Source organism: Salvelinus fontinalis, chromosome 2, assembly GCF_029448725.1.
Source record: "Salvelinus fontinalis isolate EN_2023a chromosome 2, ASM2944872v1, whole genome shotgun sequence".
Taxonomy (NCBI): domain Eukaryota; kingdom Metazoa; phylum Chordata; class Actinopteri; order Salmoniformes; family Salmonidae; genus Salvelinus; species Salvelinus fontinalis.
This window is the reverse complement of record NC_074666.1, coordinates 68092542-68110574: the sequence shown is the minus strand read 5'-3', so window position 1 is coordinate 68110574 and position 18033 is coordinate 68092542. Positions and strand designations below refer to the sequence as shown.

Below are 18033 nucleotides of genomic sequence, written 5' to 3'. Positions count from 1 at the left end.
TTCCAACATCCGTTCCACTGAAAATATGCACAGAAGCATCTACACCAAGCAGCAAAGCGTGATGTTGGTTACAGTGGTTTCAGTGACAAAATATGATACATGAAAATGAGTCATTACATCCTGTTTTTGATCTTCTAACCTCAAATTTAAGGCCACGTTCTTTTGATTTTTGTATCTTTGAGATTAAATAGTATGACCACATCTAGTTTACATGAAAATTCCACATGGTTGTCAACTTCAGAATTCTCCCGTGTTGTTATTGTAAGGTTATGGTGCATGGTCTGTGGTATAGTTCAGCTTGCGTGTCATTTCCTTTACAACAGTTGACTAGGGTCCAGACTGCGACTTCCCCCTCAAAAACAAATATACTGGACTAGGAGTGTGCATAGTGTGCAAATCGAAAATCTAAATAATAAAATGCTTGTTAGAAATAAACTATGAGCATCACACTTATCAGGTCTCATCGTTTACACAAGCGAGACAAGTTTAGCCGTTTCTGTTGAAAAACAAGTTCAAGCACTTTCTCACTCCTAAAACGCACCCTCACAGCACAGAGAGGTTTCCTCATACGCCACAAATGACCTGATTACATTGATTGAATCTTGCCCAAACTCTCTATTACTTCTCTGCTTACTTAAAGGAAAACTCCACCGGAAAACGATCTTTTGATATCCGTTTCATTAGTCCATTGTTGACATTGTCCCAAAATGTTTTTCTTGTCAGCAATCAAGTTTTCAAGATATGTAACTTTCAAAATACACAAATAATCCCTGTATGATGCATTTTGCATCATGTTATATATTTTGAAAGTTACATATCTTGACAACTTGATTGCTGACAAGAAAACATTTTTGTTTTTATGTAGAGTTTTTTCCTTTAAGCACTTTACAAAAATCTCTCCACCTGTTACCTTTCTGGGCCCGTATTAAGCTTCTCAGAGTAGGAACACAGATCTAGGTTTAGTTTTGCCTTTTAGATAATAATTAATACAATTTCATGGACACAGGAACCCTTATCCTAGATCAGTACTCCTACTCTGAGACGCTTTGTGAATATTGGCCCTGATTTCCTCCCTCCCTCCCTTCCCCCTCTCTTCCTCAGTCCCTCGCCAGGACACCCAGGAGGAGCACTGGCCCGCGACGGTGTTATATGCCATCATCAAGGAGGTGCCTCTGCGGCGCTGGAAGGAGTTCCTGCGCGTGCTCTCCCTGACCGACCGGCAGCTAGAGCGTGTGGAGCTGGAGCCAGGCCTGGGCTCTATTGAGAGGCAGTACCAGATGCTGCGGCTGTGGAGCCAGGGCCCGACTGCAAGTCTGGAGGACGTATACTCGGCCCTGCTCTACATGGACCTGGCTGGCTGTGCCTACCAGCTGCAGGATTGTCTGGAGCAGCTGCAGTGGAGAGCCACAACCAAAGACATCACCACAGTTTCATAGGACAACTGAGTAGGGATAGACATGAGTATTCGAACAGACGTCAAAAATCGGTCTTCACCAGAGATCACATTGTTTTCAAATACTGTGTTGCAACTAAGCGCAAGGCACATCTCTGTCCATACTCACTCTCTCGGTTTGTCAATGTTTATGAATTCCCCACAATGTATCAAATGTATCAGCAGTACTAAATGTAGGCAATGAATAATTGCCACTTCCCCATTCATCTAGAATGTTTGGTTATGGTCTTTTCTGTTTATTCAATGTATTAATACTACATACTGTTCTCATTCTGGTAGTGTACACATCGTTTGGAGAGCTCACAAACTGCGCTGTGATAACGAAGTTGTGGTTTATTTAATTATACACTGAACAAAAATATAAACGCAACATGCAACAATTTCAAAGATTTTGCTGAGTTACAGTTCATATAAGGAAATCAGTCAATTGAAATAAATTCATTAGGCCCTAATTTAAGGATTTCACATGACTGGGAATACAGATATGCATCTGTTGGGCATCGAAACATCTCCTTAGCATAGATTTGATCAGGCTGTTGATTGTGGCCTGTGGAATGTTGTCCCACTCCTCTTCAATGGCTGTGAGAAGTTGCTGGATATTGGCGGGAACTGGAACACGCTGTCGTACACGTTGATCCAAAGCATCCCAAACATGCTCAATGGGTAACATGTCTGGTGAGTATGCAGGCCATGGAAGAACTGAGATATTTTCAGCTTCCAGGAATTGTGTACAGATCCTTGCAACATGGGGCTGTCGGCTGTGCATAATCATGCTGAAACATGAGGTGATGGCGACGGATGAAGGGCACGACAATGGGCCTCAGGATCTTGTCACGGTATCTCTGTGCATTCAAATTGTGCACAAAGTGTTTGCCCACTGAAGTCGGTTACAACCCTCATGAGGACGACGAGCATGCACATGAGGTTCCCTGAGATGGTTTCTGACCATTTATGCAGAAATTCTTTGGTTGCGCAAACCCACAGTTTCTGTGCTGGTGTGGTTACACGTGGTCTGTGGTTGTGAGGCCGGTTTGAGGTACTGCCAAATTCTCTAAAACGACGTTGGAGGAGGTTTATGGTAGATAAATAACATTCAAATTCTCTGGCAACAGCTGGTGGACATTCCTGCAGTCAGGATGCCAATTGCATGGTCCCTCAACTTGAGACATCTGTGGCATTGTGTTGTGTGACAAAACTGCACATTTTAGAGTGGCCTTTTATTGTCCCCAGCACAGGGAGCACTCGTGTAATGATCATGCTGTTCAATCAGATTCTTGTGATTAACTTGGCAAAGGAGAAATGCTCATTAACAGGGATGTAAACAAATTTGTGCACACAATTTGAGAGAAATAAGCTTTTTGTGCATATGGAACATTTCTTGGATCTTTAAATTCAGCTCATGAAACATGGGACCAACATCTGTTTATTTTTTTGTTCAGTATATTTAACTGTTTTATGTCAATTTCGTCATTGTCCTTTATTTGGAGCATATGTCTGGTCTCTCAGTCTTGTCACGATTGTGTGAAAGTGCATGCTTGAGTGTGCACAGATACATGGCCTGAGCATCAGGATAGGCGGTTTCGTTAAGAGTTCAGAAACCTGAATTTTCTAAACGCAGACCATCAAAATAGCTTTGTTTTAAACCATTTCACCTGCGTGTTTCCTTTACTGAAAATTCACTAGTGCAACACATTGCATACGCTATTTGGCTGGCAGCCACACCAAGACTGCCGGACTGCCATGCATAATATCAACCCACCGAGAGAAGCACGAGGTTGAACTTCATTCAACTTTCTAGAGCAGGGATCCCCAACCGATCCTTTGCATTCCTAGTCAATCGCCAAACATTTCTGTAAAAAAAACATTGATAAAGCCATGTGTGCCTATTTTTTAAAATTTGTCTCTGGGATGTCTGCAGGCATAAAAGAAAACTACAGCAAAATTGATACTGTGAGATTTCAAACCGTTTTAAACAATGTGTAAAGACGAATACAGCACAGAGCTGCTGTTTTTATGAGTGATGTTTCATTTACTCAGCACTGTCAACAATTTGTATTCGACACTTTTATAAGCCATAAAAAGCGCGCTTTTCCTGTTTCCACTCAGCGCTACAACAAGCACTGCGGCAGTAGTGAATGAGTAGGAAAGTGTATCTAAAGGCTTGCGTTGTTGTTATTATTAGCGACTTGGGTCTTCTGTTCATAGGAGTAACAACATGAATTTGTGCATGAGGCAGAAATAATGCAGTGCGACTCAAGTTTCTCCAACAGCTGGAAGATTGTGTGCCTTTGGTCAGTGTCAGTGGAGGAAAGGGAGAGCGGCGGGATATTGAGAGGCTGACTCAGTCTGCTGCTCTCTCCTTCCATCAGATACAGGCATCATCAGCCCAGGAAAATAAAAATAAAAAGCACATTATTTAAATGTATGCTCACTCAGCTGTGCCTCACAAGTAATACAACAAGTTATTGGAGCAATGCATTTTGGGCAATGGTGTTCTAGACTGCCGTTTTTTACGTCGTACATTTATTTATATAAAAAACAAACGTTGTTAACCCAATATTGTTAATTTTTTTTATTTTTTATTTAACCTTTATTTAACCAGGTAGGCTAGTTGAGAACAAGTTCTCATTTGCAACTGCGACCTGGCAACCAAGTTGTCACCGAAATACTTATAACAGTAGCCTTATGTGTTTTATTTTTTATTAATACCAATTGTTGTTTACTATGCTTGTTTTTGCATAATTCTTTGGCATACTGGTGCCATGTCGGATTTTATGAGGGTTGCAGGATTGGAGTAAAACTCAGATTTTGTCATTTTTTTGTGGTATCGATGAAGGTATTTGATTGGGGAATGGGTATACATTTCATGATTGGAAATTAATTAATCAATAAATGTGGGGAAACAGACCTGCAAAAAAACATGACGCTTGACGCTACAAGCTTGGCACACCTGTAATTTAAGAGTTTCTCCAATTCTTCTCTGCAGATCCTCTCAAGCTCTGTCAGGATCGATGGGGAGCGTCGCTGCACAGCTATTTTCAGGTCTCTGCAGAGATGTTCGATCAAGTTCAAGTCTGGGCTCTGGTTGGGCCACTCAAGGACAAGCCACTTCTGTGTTGTCTTTGCTGTGTGCTTAGGGTTGTTGTCCTGTTGGAAGGTCAACCTTCGCCCCAGTCTAAGGTCCTGAGCAGGTTTTCATCAAGGATCTCTCTGTACTTTGCTCTGTTCATCTCACCCTCAACCCTGACTAGTCTCCCTGTCCCTGCCACTGAAAAAAACCCACAGCATGATGCTGCCACCACCATTCTTCACCATAGGGATGGTGCCAGGTTTCCTCCAGATGTGACACTTGGCATTCAGGCCAAAGAGTTCAATCTTGGTTTCATAAAATCAGAGAATCTTGTTTCTCATGGTCTGAGAGTCCTTTAGGTGCCTTTTGACAAACTCCAAGTGGGCTGTCATATGCCTTTTTTTGAAGAGTGGTTTCCGTCTGGCCACTCTACCATAACGGCCTGATAGGTGGAATGCTGCAGAGATGGTTGTCCTTCTGGAAGGTTCTCCCATCTCCACAGAGGAACTCTGGAGCTCTGTGGAGTGACCATCAGGTTCTTGTTCACCTCCCTGATTGCTCAGTTTGGCCGAGCGGCCAGCTCTAAGAAGAGTCTTGGTGGTTCCAAACTTCTTCCATTTAAGAATGATGGAGGCCACTGTGTTTTGGGGGACCTTCAATGCTGCAGAAATATTTTGGCACCCTTCCCCAGATCTGTGCCTCGACACAATCCTGTCTCGGGGCTCTACGCACAATTCCTCCAACCTCATGGCTTGGTTTTTGCTCTGACATGCACTGTCAACTGTGGGACCTTATTTTTGTATTTTTTATTTAACCTTTATTTAACTAGGCAAGTCAGTTAAGAACAAATTCTTATTTACAATGATGATTTACACACACCTTATATAGACAGGCGCGTGCCCTTCCAAATCATGTCAAAATCAATTGAATTTACCACAGGTGGACTCCAATCAAGTTGTAGAAACATCTCAGGGATGATCAATAGAAACCGGATGCACCTGAGCTAAATTTCGAGTCTCATAGCAAAGGGTCTGAATACTTATGTAAATAAGGTATTTCAGTGTTTTTATATTTCATACATTTGCTAACATTTAAAAAAAAATCCATTTTTTGCTTTGTCATTATGGGGTATTGTGTGCAGATTGATGAGAAAAACAACAACATTGTAATCAATTTCAGAATAAGGCTGTAACCTAACAAAATGTGGAAAAATTCAAAGGGTCTGAATACTTTCAGAATGCACTGTAAATAATGTGGAACACAAAAGTTAGTTTAGAACATCATTGCCCATCATGAAGGCATTAACTTTAATCAAATCACATTTTATTGGGAAAAAACATTAATTGCTACAGAATGTAGTAATTTTATGTCAAAACACATATCAAATGACATTTTGTTTTACTACAATGTTAAAACAATTTCAACTGAGCCATGTTAGTTTAAAAAGCTGACTCTTCCAAATGAAAATTGATCACTTTAATAATCACTCTAATAACTTTCAAAAGATTATTCTGAAGTTTGCCCCTCAAAAATGTATTTTGTGAAGTTGCACCATTTTTTTGTATTTTCCTACAAATGAAGTGGCACAAAAAAATGTGTCTTTTCACACAAATTAAGTCACACAAAATCTGCTGAAGTACTTTTTGTACATATTTGCACGAATTGAGTGTGAGATTATGTTGATATAGCCTACAATTTTTTTGGGGGGGGCAGGGTAATTCAAGCAAAGCCAATATGCGGTGATAATTTATTGGGCCTATAGCTTACTGCACAAACCTCATTGCTACAGTACTGTTTTTAATTGGTTAATGTTGCATAGGCTTATGTTTTTTAAGTTGTGTTAAAAAACAAATATGAGCAGTAGATCTCGGCTTGCATTTTGACTCAAACTGATCTTGACTCAGAAAAGGTTGGTGACCACTGTTCTAGAGTTTTCTGTTAACACTATCAACGTTTCCCTTTACTGTGTCGATTGTGATCGAATCAACGCAATATTAGTCACTTTCAATGCAAAATATCGAAACAAAACAAACTATGCAAGAGTTTTGGTTTTAGTTAGAACGCATCGGAGTAGGATTCCATTGCATAGGCACACACGACTCAGCCAAAATGTAAATTACTTTAAAAGTTTCTTCAAGTGCAGTCGCAAAAACGATCAAGCGGTATGAGGAAACTGTCTCTCATGAGGACCGCCACAGGAAAGGAAGACCCAGAGTTACCTCTGCTGCAGAGGATATGTTCATTAGAGTAACCAACCTCAGAAATCGGCAATTAACTACACCTCAGATTGCACCTCAGAGTTCAAGTAACAGACACATCTCAACATTAACTGTTCAGAGGAGACTGTGTGAATCAGGCCTTCATGGTCGAATTGCTGCAAAGAAACCACTACTACTAAAGAACAACAATAAGAAGAAACTTGCTTGTACCAAGAAACACGAGCAATGGACATTAGACCAGTGGAAATCTGTTCTTTTGGTCTGATGAGTCCAAATTTTAGATTTTTGGTTCCAACCGCCATGTCTTTGTGAGACGCAGAGTAGGTGAACGGATTATCTCTGCATGTGTGGTTCCCACCGTGAAACATGGAGGATGAGGTGTGATGGTGTGGGGGTACTTTGCTGTTGACACTGTCTGTGATTTATTTACAATTCAAGGCATACTTAACCAGCATGGCTACCACAGTATTCTGCAGCAATACGCCATCCCATCTGGTTTGCGCTTAGTGGGACTATCAATTGTTTTTCAACAGGACAATGACCCATCACACCTCCAGGCTGTGTAATGGCTATTTGACCAAGAAGGAGAGTGATGGGGTGCTGCATCAGATGACCTGGCCTCCACAATCACTCAACCTCAACCCAATTGAGATGGTTTGGGATGAGTTGGACCACAGAGTGAAGGAAAAGCAGCTAACAAGTGCTCAGCATATGTGGGAACTCCTTCAAGACTGTTGGAAAAGCATTCCAGGTGACTACCTCATGAAGCTGGTTGAGAGAATGCAAAACTGTCATCAAGGCAAAGGGTGGCTACTTTGAAGAGCTTCAAATATAAAATATATTTTGATTTGTTTAACAGTCTTTGGGTTACTACGTGATTCCATGTGTTATTTCATAGATTTGATGTCTTCACTATTATTCTACAATGTAGAAAATAGTAAAAATAAAGAAAAACCCTAGAATGAGTAGGCGTGTCCAAACTTTTCACTGGTAATGGAACCTTCAGACGAGTCTTGTGACTCCTGTGGGTGTCCTAGAGCAAAACAACCGACACATACATGTCCATGAGAGTTTCATTTGAGAATGACTATTATCCATTTTCTTATATGTTACGAATTACAATTCGTATGATATGTTAGGAATTTGCAAAATGTACTATATGTTTTTAGCTTTAACACTGCAATACGTAACTTTTTAGGTGACACGACCGAATTCACAAAGAAATTTTGAGTTATAGATCTGCCATTCACATTGAAAGCAAATCTAAGAAGCGGTAGATCTGTTCTATGTGCACTATTTCTTTGCTTCCTGTTAAGATTTGTTTTTGTGTCTTTTACTTTCAGTTTTGTACACCAGCTTCAAACAGCTGAAAATACTATATTTGGGGTTTTGAAAAATAATTTTCATAGCTGTTTAGATGGTACAATGATTCTCTACAGAATGAGTGCTTATTTTTTCACATAAACTGAAATTAGGCAAACTATTCGAATTTTAGCAATAAACCAGGAAATGGCGGAGCGATTTCTGCATATCACACCTTTAGGTAACCTTCTGTCTTATGTAAGCATATCAAAGGTAACATATCATACTATACTGAACAAAAATATAAACACCACATGTAAAGTGTTGGCCTCTGGAGCAGAGGAAACGCATTCTCTGTAGTAATGAATTACACTTCACCATCTGTCAGTCAGACAGACAAATCTGGGATTGGCGGATGCTAGGAGAACACTACCTGCCCCAATGCACAGGGCCAACTGTAAAGTTTGGTGGACGAGGAATAATGGTCTGTGGCTGTTTTTCAGGTCAGGGCTCTGTGCAGGCTAGTCAAGTTCTTCCACACCGATCTCGACAAACCATTTCTGTGTGGACTTCGCTTTGTGCACGGGGGCATTGTCATGCTGAAACAGGAAATGGTCTTCCCCGAACTGTTGCCACAAAGTTGGAAGCACAGAATCGTCTAGAATGTCATTTTATGCTGTAGCATTAAGATTTCCCTTCACTGGAACTAAGGGGCTTAGCCCGAACCATGAAAAACAGCCCCAGACCGTTATTCCTCCTCCACCAAACTTTACAGTTGGCACTATGCATTGGGGGCAAGAAGCATTCTCCTGGCATTCGCCAAACCCAGATTTGTCCGTCAGACTGCCAGATGGTGTAGCATCCCTATGGAACACTTTTGACACCATGTCCAGATGAGTTGGGGCTGTTCAAAGGGCAAGGGGGGGGGGGGGGGGGGGTGCAACTCAATATTAAGGTGTCCTTTCATGTTTTTTGCAATCAGTGTAGATTGTCATTATGGAGACACCTATTGGATAAATGTGGCAACTCCTCTTTTGCTGCAATAAAAAAATAAAAACGTTTTCAAACCTTGTGGGCGGGTTTTGAGTGGTCATTCGCTTAGACATTTACCCTGGACCTGGCAACCCTGGCTGTGTCTGTTGATTATAACAGAAGGCGATCGCACGACTTTATGGGCAGAAAGAAGAAAGAACAGAAACAGACAAAGCATGGCTGAGCAGACAGATGCTAATCATCTCAGATGCTAGCAGTGAGAGAGAAGCAGGCAGCCCACGCAAATACTTTCCAGATCTCAATGGCAAAATACGCTTCATCTACATAAAAACAGGGCAATCGGAAATAAGAAACCTTACGACCGAGGCGACGGAGGCGTCCAAAGCAATGGATTAAATCTTTGTACAGCAGCTCCTCATCTAGGCTGGAAATGTGCTGCAGTCAGCGCGTTTGGTTTCCATAGTAACCACGGACACACGCTGCCACGAACAATAGGTAGAACTGTCTCGCGCGTTTATTACAGACAAAATAATCTGTAAACTAGCCTAATATTAGCCTGTATTAGCATGCACTATGCTTACTAGTAAATTTGTTAGACTTTCTCAAAACTAGTGACAGTAGTTTACTTGATACCAGTAGTTGGCTGCGTTGTATTGAATTACAAAAATGGAGCCAGTGCACAGCAATGTATATTGTGTTCTTGACTCTGCTCTTGCCTATTGAATTTTAATAGCCAACAGATTGGTTAGCTAACACACTGAGGAAATGTAGGTCAAACCATATCTCAGTTACTATAAAGAATAGCTAGCTAATGCTATAGTTCCTTTTTTGGTATGTAACTTTAGTAGCTTCCAGAGATAGCAGCTATAAATTCTCTAGCAACAAGTAACAAATAAACAAAGTGAACTGGCTGAAAACCTAGGAGGACAGGGGTTGGGACAAACATAGGGGACTGAGCAAGCTTGCCTAGGCACACATTTTTCTCTGGGGAAAATGTACATTATTCATAAAACAGCAAGTTGAGCTCACAAACTGATTAAAAGGTAAAGGTAAGCCAAATGTATCTTTCTCAGTCATCCAACTTTAAAGAAGCAATCAGCAGTGGTAACAACAGCAGATCCCTGACCTTTTTTCTGTAAAAAGATGAGGGATGGGGCTGGAGAAATGTAACCAATCTCAAATTCATAGACAGAGCTATGGATGCAGGACTGACCATCCATGCATGATATCAAACTATAGTTTTAACCATGTTTTGAAGCTATATAGTGTTTGTTTACATTTACTTTGTTTACAAACATTGAAATAAAACAAGTTTATATTCTGGGTTCTGATGGGGGATGACATTTGAACTAGCTAAGCTCATGAGGCAAGTTATATTCTTCAATAATGAATGGGTACATATAATTAATTAATAAGTAAAACATTTTTTTACTGCTGATTGCCCCTTTAAGATTGTGCTTTATCATTCATTTCAACTTAAACATATAGCTTTGAAATATTTTGGAGATCATTTGAAAGGCTCAATTGTGTTACTGCATTAGCGGAACTAGAGTCACTATAGTGTTACTATAGTTGCGGTGCAGCTCTTTGTGTTATTGCCCTAAGTGCTAGGCTACTTATGCTAAGTTTGACTTCTCATATTTCAAGTTCACATTGGTTATTCTGGTCAATTTTGTTGTGGTAATTTAATAAAAAAGAATCTCTAATTTTAAACTATGATTCTATATAACATATTTTTTTTCCCCCATTTGTGGACAGTCATATGAACACTAGTGTTAATCACTGGCGGTCATGACAGCCCTGGGACCTGCTGGGATAGGAGTGGCGGATCTGTGCCAAGAAGGAGACAAGCTCTTAGAGACTGGAGAGTTGGGGAGGGCCACTGCTCTGTACACATCTGCCTTCAAGAGCCATGCTGGATCCACCATGGGTCACATGCGAGGCCTGGGGGGTTCCAGGTTGGCTAGGGTGATCTCCACTCTGGAGACCTGGCTCAATGGTCATGGGGAGATCCAGGCTTCCATGGAGGGCCTCAACAAAGGCCTGGCAGCTGTGTTCCTGTCAACACTGAGCCCCAACAATGTGTCTGCCTCTCTTTTCAAAATGGAGTCCATACTTCAGGGTGCCGGTCAGGGCTGTGACGAGATTGTTGTACGCTGCTCAGCTTTGCTCGAAGGAAAGCAAAACCCATGTAGAGAGGGTGTGGTTTTGGAGTTAACTAGAGCCCTCACCTGCTTGCTCTCAGACCCCCACAGTCCCAAAGGCCCTCGGCTTTATCTCAAGGCTTTCCAAGACAATAAATTGGAGACTGTAAGACTGGTCAAGGGTAGACAAGCTCAGCACCTGCCCAAGATAGTGAAGGCCTTCTCTGAGCAGATGTTGCAAAAACATGCTGAAGTGAAGTCTGGGGAGAGAGCGAGTGAGGTCGTCGACATTGTAGCAGAAGCTGCCTCTGAATTCCTTGAGTTCTTAATGGCTGTTTCGCCAGGGGACACAGATGTGCAAGAGCTGCAAGCAGCCTTCTTATTTTCACTAGGCAAGTTCGAAGAGAGCGCAGATGTTTATTCTGTTGCCTTGCAGGATCATTCACAATCACAACCAAAGTCGGGCACAGGTAAGGTGGTTAAGGGGATGCCAGCAGAAAGAAGAGCCAGTCTCTTGACCAGTAGAGCGGCCGCCCATTTCTCCACAGTGGGGCGAGCCACGGAGGCAAGCCGGGACCTTGGTGAGGCTTTTGGAGTCCACCCTGCCACAGCCCGACTGCAGTTCCAGAGGCTCTTCGTGGACCAGGGGACGGGAGCGGCAGCCCGCATGCAACTGCGTCAGCAGGCTGAGAGAGGACTGTTGAGTTACAGGGAGACAGTCCTGGCCCGTCTTGACCTGCGTTCCTCTGAGGGCGTGGAGCTGCTGGACCCAGTGATCGCCCAGCTCTGGGCGCTGTGCCACCTGGAGCCCGACGGGGGCAGCAGAGAGTTGCGGGTGCGGCTGGCCGAGTGCCTCCTCCTGCGGAGCGAGTTCCGAGAGGCCCTCTCCATCTGCAGCCAGCTGGCGATCAACACCAACGCCCACACCCAGCAGAGCTACCAGAACACAGTGCAGGTGCTGCGTGGCTACTCCTGTCTTCTCTCAGATGACCACAAGGGGGCCCTGGAGGACTTTCAAGCGGTGATCGAGCACAAGGCACCCCACCCTTCCAGCTGTGTGCGGGCACTGTGCGGCAGGGGCGTCCTGCGCATGATGGGGGGCCTGCACTACCTCACAGCCCTGGACTATGTGACGGCGAGCAGGTTGCAGCCCCAGGATACTGCGCTGACCGTACGCTGCCTGGTTCCCTGGAACTGCCGCGGGCTGCTGCTCACCGTGCTGTTGGAGCAGGCCAGGGTCATGCTGGAGGAGTGGACCGGAGATCACAGCTCCAGCCTCAGTCCCTTGGAACACCAAGAGCACCAGCAGACCAAACAGCTACAGCCTACGCAGAGAAAAGATGGCTACAAAGAGGGGTAGCTAGCGCATGTGTTTCTCAGTGTTGAGGAAGCTACTCTGTTATCATTGTTTACCAAACTACCAATTACTTCACACTAGAAGAAGTTAAGATACAATAAAAACATAGTTCACCGAACTACTTTGAAAAAGTAGTTCTCTACATCCAAGCTACTTGAGGAAAACTTATCAAATATGAAATGTTTGTCAGACTACAAATTGCAAGAACAGTTCACTCTAGGGTCAGGTATTAACAGAATGTGTAATTTAGTCTATTAAACACAAAAACCTTTATTGCCTATTTCCCCCCATAATTTCTTATTTTTGCAAAAAAAATATTGTGTAGTTCCAGTAGTTAGCTACACCGTTACATGGCAAAAAAGTAATTAACTACTGAAAACACTACCAAAATGTGAATTTATTTCAACTACCACCAAGCTACTGCAAAATGTAGTTTACTTACTTGTTGAACTACATGTAGTTCACTACTCCCCAACACTGGTGTTTCTGCATGTCACACATGGAGTACTTTAATGTGAAAGATCTCATAAAATAGGCTGCTTCGTGAATTAGGCTATAACCCACAAGTTGGCTATTCTTTAGACAGAGCTTGAATGATCTTTTATTCATTTTTCATTCTTAAACCCTGTCTGTCAGAGAGTTTGTATCAATTTGTATACTTTTTTATTGAATTAGAATTCAATTAGATCTTCATGACTTTCAGTGAGGGTTTTTTAATTCATGAATGTCATTTTAATATCGGCTGATACCCTGATTGAACCGTGATTGAATCTCTCTCTTTGGCAGGACCCCAGTTGGAGTCCACTCTCTGGCTGTTTTGCTGATGGAGTTGCAGCCCAGTGCTGACGCTCCTCAGATCCTGGTGGCTGATGCCCTGTACCGGCTGGGCCGGGTGGAGGAAGCGTATCGCTTGCTGTTGGCCATTGGGCCCACTAGCCCACGTGCACCCATCCTGGCCCGCCTCACCTTGCTACAACTGCACCGGGGCTTCCTTTATGATGCCAACCAGGTCCATCATTATGTAAACATTGCTTTATGTGAAAGGGCAAACTATTATGCTGTTGTTTGGTGTTTCCAACATACAGTCATTCTAATCGTCCTAACATTAAAAAAAATATATTACCTACAGTATAAGATGTCTTTAGAACACTTGTCAGGAGACGATATGACCACAATATGACTACAAAAATACCTTTTGATACTGAAAGTCACTTGTTATTATGCATCAGCAATACACTTGACTTGGCCCTAACTAACATTGTGTTCAAATTATACTTTTTAAATGTGTATAAATTCACACTTTACAAGTGCTGTTACAGCTATCCAGAATTGTATGCACATTTTGAAATTGTGGACAAATTTTCCCAAATTTGCCACGATAAACTAAAAAGCTTATGACTGCTATCAACTCTGCTCATGCTTTGTCTGTTCTTTCAGCTGCTGAAGAAGCTGATCCAGTGTGGTGATACGAGCTGCTTGCGCCCTCTGCTGGCCGTGGCGTCTAAAAAGGACCGGCTGCTGCTGCAGGGCTACTGCCACTCTGCCTCCAAACGCATCCTGGAGGGCCTGCGAGGCGAGTGCACCCTGAGGCAGGCCGTGGCCTATCTGTCCATCGCCATCATGGCCTCTGGTGATTGGCTCTTGTCATTTGGTCAAGCATAGGTCATCATTTTGGTTGTGTAGGAAGCTCCTCCATGATAGTTAGGAATGAGATTTTTCCTTATTAATCAGGAATTCCTGCTTTTGTGACATGTATCCTCCATCTCTTGTAATAGAAACTGACCTCCCCCTTGACAAAATTCAGATTTTCCAAATTTTCGCACATTAAGTAATGCTGCCAGATTAAAATTAGGTTTATACTGTATTTTGTTTGCGGTAGATGCATCTCTGAATCATAAACACTTGATAAAGGGTCTCTTTTGTGGTGTAGCTTGGTCGTTATGTTTCGAATAGGTCATAATAGTACAATGTACAATGAGCGTACAAAATATTAGGAGCACCTTCCTAATATTGAGTTGCACCCCCTTTTGCCCTCAGAACAGCCTCAATTCGTCGAGGCATGGACTCTACAAGGTGTCAAAAGCATCCCACAGGGATACTGGCCCATGTTGACTCCAATGCTTCCCACAGTTGTGTCAAGTTGGCTAAATGTCCTTTGGGTAATGGTGGACCCACGGGAAACTGTTGAGTGAGAAAAACCCTGTAGCGTTGCAGTTCTTGACACACTCAAACCGGTGTGCCTGGCACCTACTACCATACCCCTTCAAAGGCACTTAAATAATTCACCCTCTGAAAGGCACACATACACAATCCATGTCTCAATTATCTCAAGCCTTAAAAATCCTTCTTTAACATTTCTCCTCCCCTTCATCTAGACTGATTGAGTGGATTCAACAGGTGACATCAATAAGGGATCATAGCTTTCACCTGGTCAGTCTCTCACGGAAAGAGCAGGTGTACCTAATTCTTTGTACACTCAGTGTATATTTTATATATACTAACATTCATGACATTATAGGCAATACAACTAATGTAAGGTCTACTACTTGCAGGATGTGAGGCAGCAAACTCGCTGATGGAAAGGGCCAGGTGCTATGTCTTGTTGGGCCAACGCAAGACGGCCATCTTTGATTTCAGCTCCATCTTGAAAGAGCACCCTGACCATGTACAGGCCCTCTGTGGAAGAGGCTTCACCTATCTCATGCTAAACCAACAGAAGGTACTAGGACACAAAAATGGGGCATACTTATCCTGCTGTACATGCAGTGCTAATATTGCTTTTTGCATTAGAATTAAAACAATTGTTTTAAGGCCTCTACATCCACATTGACAGCTTCTGATTGACAGATAATCGCAGGACGATTATAAACATGTCTTTGTTTTCCAGGAATGTACTCAGGATATACTGGCAGCACTTCAAATAAGCATGGACGCCGTCACCAAAGACATACTATCGCTCAAAGATAAGGCAAGGAAACTGGTCTGTGATTGGCTGCAGCAGTACTGCCGGACCAATCTGTCGGAGATCCTGGCGGCTAATGCCGTCCCCTGCCAGGAAGAAGAGCTTCGAGAGGCCTTTCTAATTGGAGGAGTCCTGATGAGGACTGACTGCCGAGACACCAGATGTCATCTCCTCTACGTAGATCTACTACTGGCCAAAGGTGAGATTGGCACTTGGCTGACAGACGCTCACTTATCTCTCATCAGTGAGTGCTCTTTTTGGATGACTTTTGCCTATCCCAGCCTAGACCATATGCCCTATGATTACACCTTACACCAATGAAGTAATCGCAGATTTTCACAAGTGCATAGGGCGTAGGTTTTATGGGTCGACTTGGGATTTAGCCTTCGTCCTGTTCTGCCCTAGAGATGACACAGTATGGACAGTGTCTAAGCAGACCTACTTTTAGGAAGGTTTTAGTTGAAGTATATTTTTGTAAAGTTGCTTTTCTTGATGATGCTGTTATATGATACCGGATCAGGTTCATTTGTAGATTGAAGATACTTAAAAGTACAGCAGAAGAATGGTAGCTTCTGAAAGTAAACTGTAAGTGCTAAGCTGTGCACAGTTAGTACATGTAGCTGTTTTGAAATATCTGCCCCTGTGATCCAGGTGAGGTGAAATCAGCAGGAGCTCACCTGGCTCAGGTGTTTGGCCAGGATCCCCGGGAGGCTGCAGCTCAGGCCAGGGTGGGCGTGGTGGAGGCCTGGCAGCAGAAGTACTGCGGAGGCGGCGTCAGGCTGAGCAAGCTGACTGAAAAGGAACCCTCTACTCTGGACTTCCTGCTGACCCTCATTCCCCCGATTCACAGGGAACGCATGGCACAAGTAAAAACAAAGACAACAAACACCTATCGACCAATCAGATTGCTAACTGTTTTATAATCACTTTTTTCCCCCCACGCAAGACAAAGCAACTCTTCTTACAAGAAAAACCGATCAACTCTTATTTCAAGACAAAATAATCAACTCTTATTACGAGATGTAACAGTCAACTCTCATCATAATATGTACTCACACAATTATGTCTATGTTACCATAGGCAGCAGCCCAGGAAGCAGGCAGTGTCTCAGCGAGTGGCCATTGGGAGCAGGCCCTGGCCCTCCTGACCGTGGCTGTGCGAGCCGCGGCAGAGCTTCGACCACAGTTCCTGCGCCAACGGGCCGCTTGCCTCGCCCAGCTCGACCTGCACGAACGGGCTGTGGCCGACCTGGACCGGGTCATCCAGAGTCACGGTGACCCCTCCGACACTACAGTCTCCGGAGCCCCAGAAGAGCCTCACGTCTGGGCAGAGGACCTGTGTCAGCGAGGCCGCAGCCTGGTGCTGTGCTCTCACGAGGGGCCCGCCCTGGACGACTTCAGTCGGGCCCTGGAGCTCCACCGGGGCCAGGCTTTGCAGTGTGTGGAGGCCGGGCTGGGAAGGTCCCGCCTGGCCGAGTGCTTCCTTCGTATGGCCCTGCAGCACTACGGAGAGCAGCAGCTCAGTAAGGCCTGGAAGTTGACCGAGAGCGGCCTGTTGGTGGACAGCGAGCACATGGAGCTGCGTAGGCTCAGGGCCAGGATCAAGCGGGAGCACTGCAGCCCCTGCATTGTACACTAGACTAGTGTCTTTGGGCCTTTGTCCCTTGAGATACCATTGTACTGTACTTTGGAAGAAACCCTTCCAAGTAAAGCTCACTTAGAGTAACCCTGTGACAATTTGTTTTTATGTACACTAAACCTCAGTTAATTGCTACCGCGAAAACATTTAGAATGTCAAAGGGGAAGCTGCATTTATATCTTATTCAGAATGAGGGTTAATAGAATAATGAGCATTTCCCTTGGGTAGTGTTTTTGTAAACATGGAAAAGTCCTAGAATTTATTTGTAATTTGTGAGTATTTTGCAATCACGTGCCTGACATTTAATAGGAAATGGCGTGGAAACAATGGATATTCCCTGGTGCTTACTTCAATTAAATATACTTGATACCTGGCCTATATTGTGCCTTGTGGTGGTTGTTTGAAAGAATCCCAAAGGAACAAACAAGTAACACAGGTTATTTCTGTGTAATTACGTTTGACTATTTTACTACATAACTAGTAACTGTAAAGGTAAAAAACTTAAAGATGCAACTACACAGAACAACTTTTGTTTTATTTCCATTTATTTTTGTGTAATTTTGAATTCATGTGTAATAAACCAAATGTCTTCGACAGCAATTACTTTTTTTTTTACATTCAATTTGTTACATTCAAGTTAAAGACTGATTGTGTTTAGTTCATTCCGCTTCAATGTCATTGAGACAAATCATAATTTGTCATTTACATTTGCGGGATACCAGAGCATAGCATCTGAGAATTGATACAGAAATCTATACAACCAAAATATCACCGTGAGGTTAAATAGTTATTTTAGAAAGTGCCCATGTGCAGGTTTTACTTTCTAAAGGGGCAAATTCAGACCTGAGATTGAATTTAAGCATGGGCAAATTCCAGTGTCAGCAAGGTACGTGTT

The 18033-nt window shown here is 43.1% G+C and overlaps 2 protein-coding genes across 4 annotated transcripts in view; both read left to right on the top strand.

Moving 5' to 3' along the window:
* LOC129824162 (tumor necrosis factor receptor superfamily member 1A-like) overlaps nt 1-8827 on the top strand; it is a 36972-nt gene extending 28145 nt beyond the window's left edge. For both annotated transcript variants that reach the window (XM_055883595.1, XM_055883585.1), the window contains exon 10: nt 1102-8827. In XM_055883595.1, the coding sequence (XP_055739570.1) occupies nt 1102-1436 (335 nt within the window). In that variant the 3' untranslated portion in view covers nt 1437-8827. The remainder of the gene's footprint in view (nt 1-1101) is intronic.
* A 292-nt stretch (nt 8828-9119) lies between these two features.
* ttc34 (tetratricopeptide repeat domain 34) lies at nt 9120-17732 on the top strand. 2 transcript variants are annotated; one of them, XM_055883525.1, is made up of 8 exons: nt 9120-10080; nt 10796-12537; nt 13325-13547; nt 13976-14168; nt 15091-15257; nt 15426-15699; nt 16152-16366; nt 16581-17732. In XM_055883525.1, exons 2-8 carry the CDS (start codon nt 10829-10831, stop codon nt 17136-17138), a joined length of 3339 nt encoding a protein of 1112 aa, XP_055739500.1. In that variant the 5' UTR covers nt 9120-10080; nt 10796-10828; the 3' UTR covers nt 17139-17732. The 2 variants fall into 2 exon arrangements, with proteins under 2 accessions (XP_055739500.1, XP_055739491.1); XM_055883516.1 differs by having other exon boundaries at nt 9120-10086.
* Nucleotides 17733-18033: the final 301 nt, after the last annotated feature.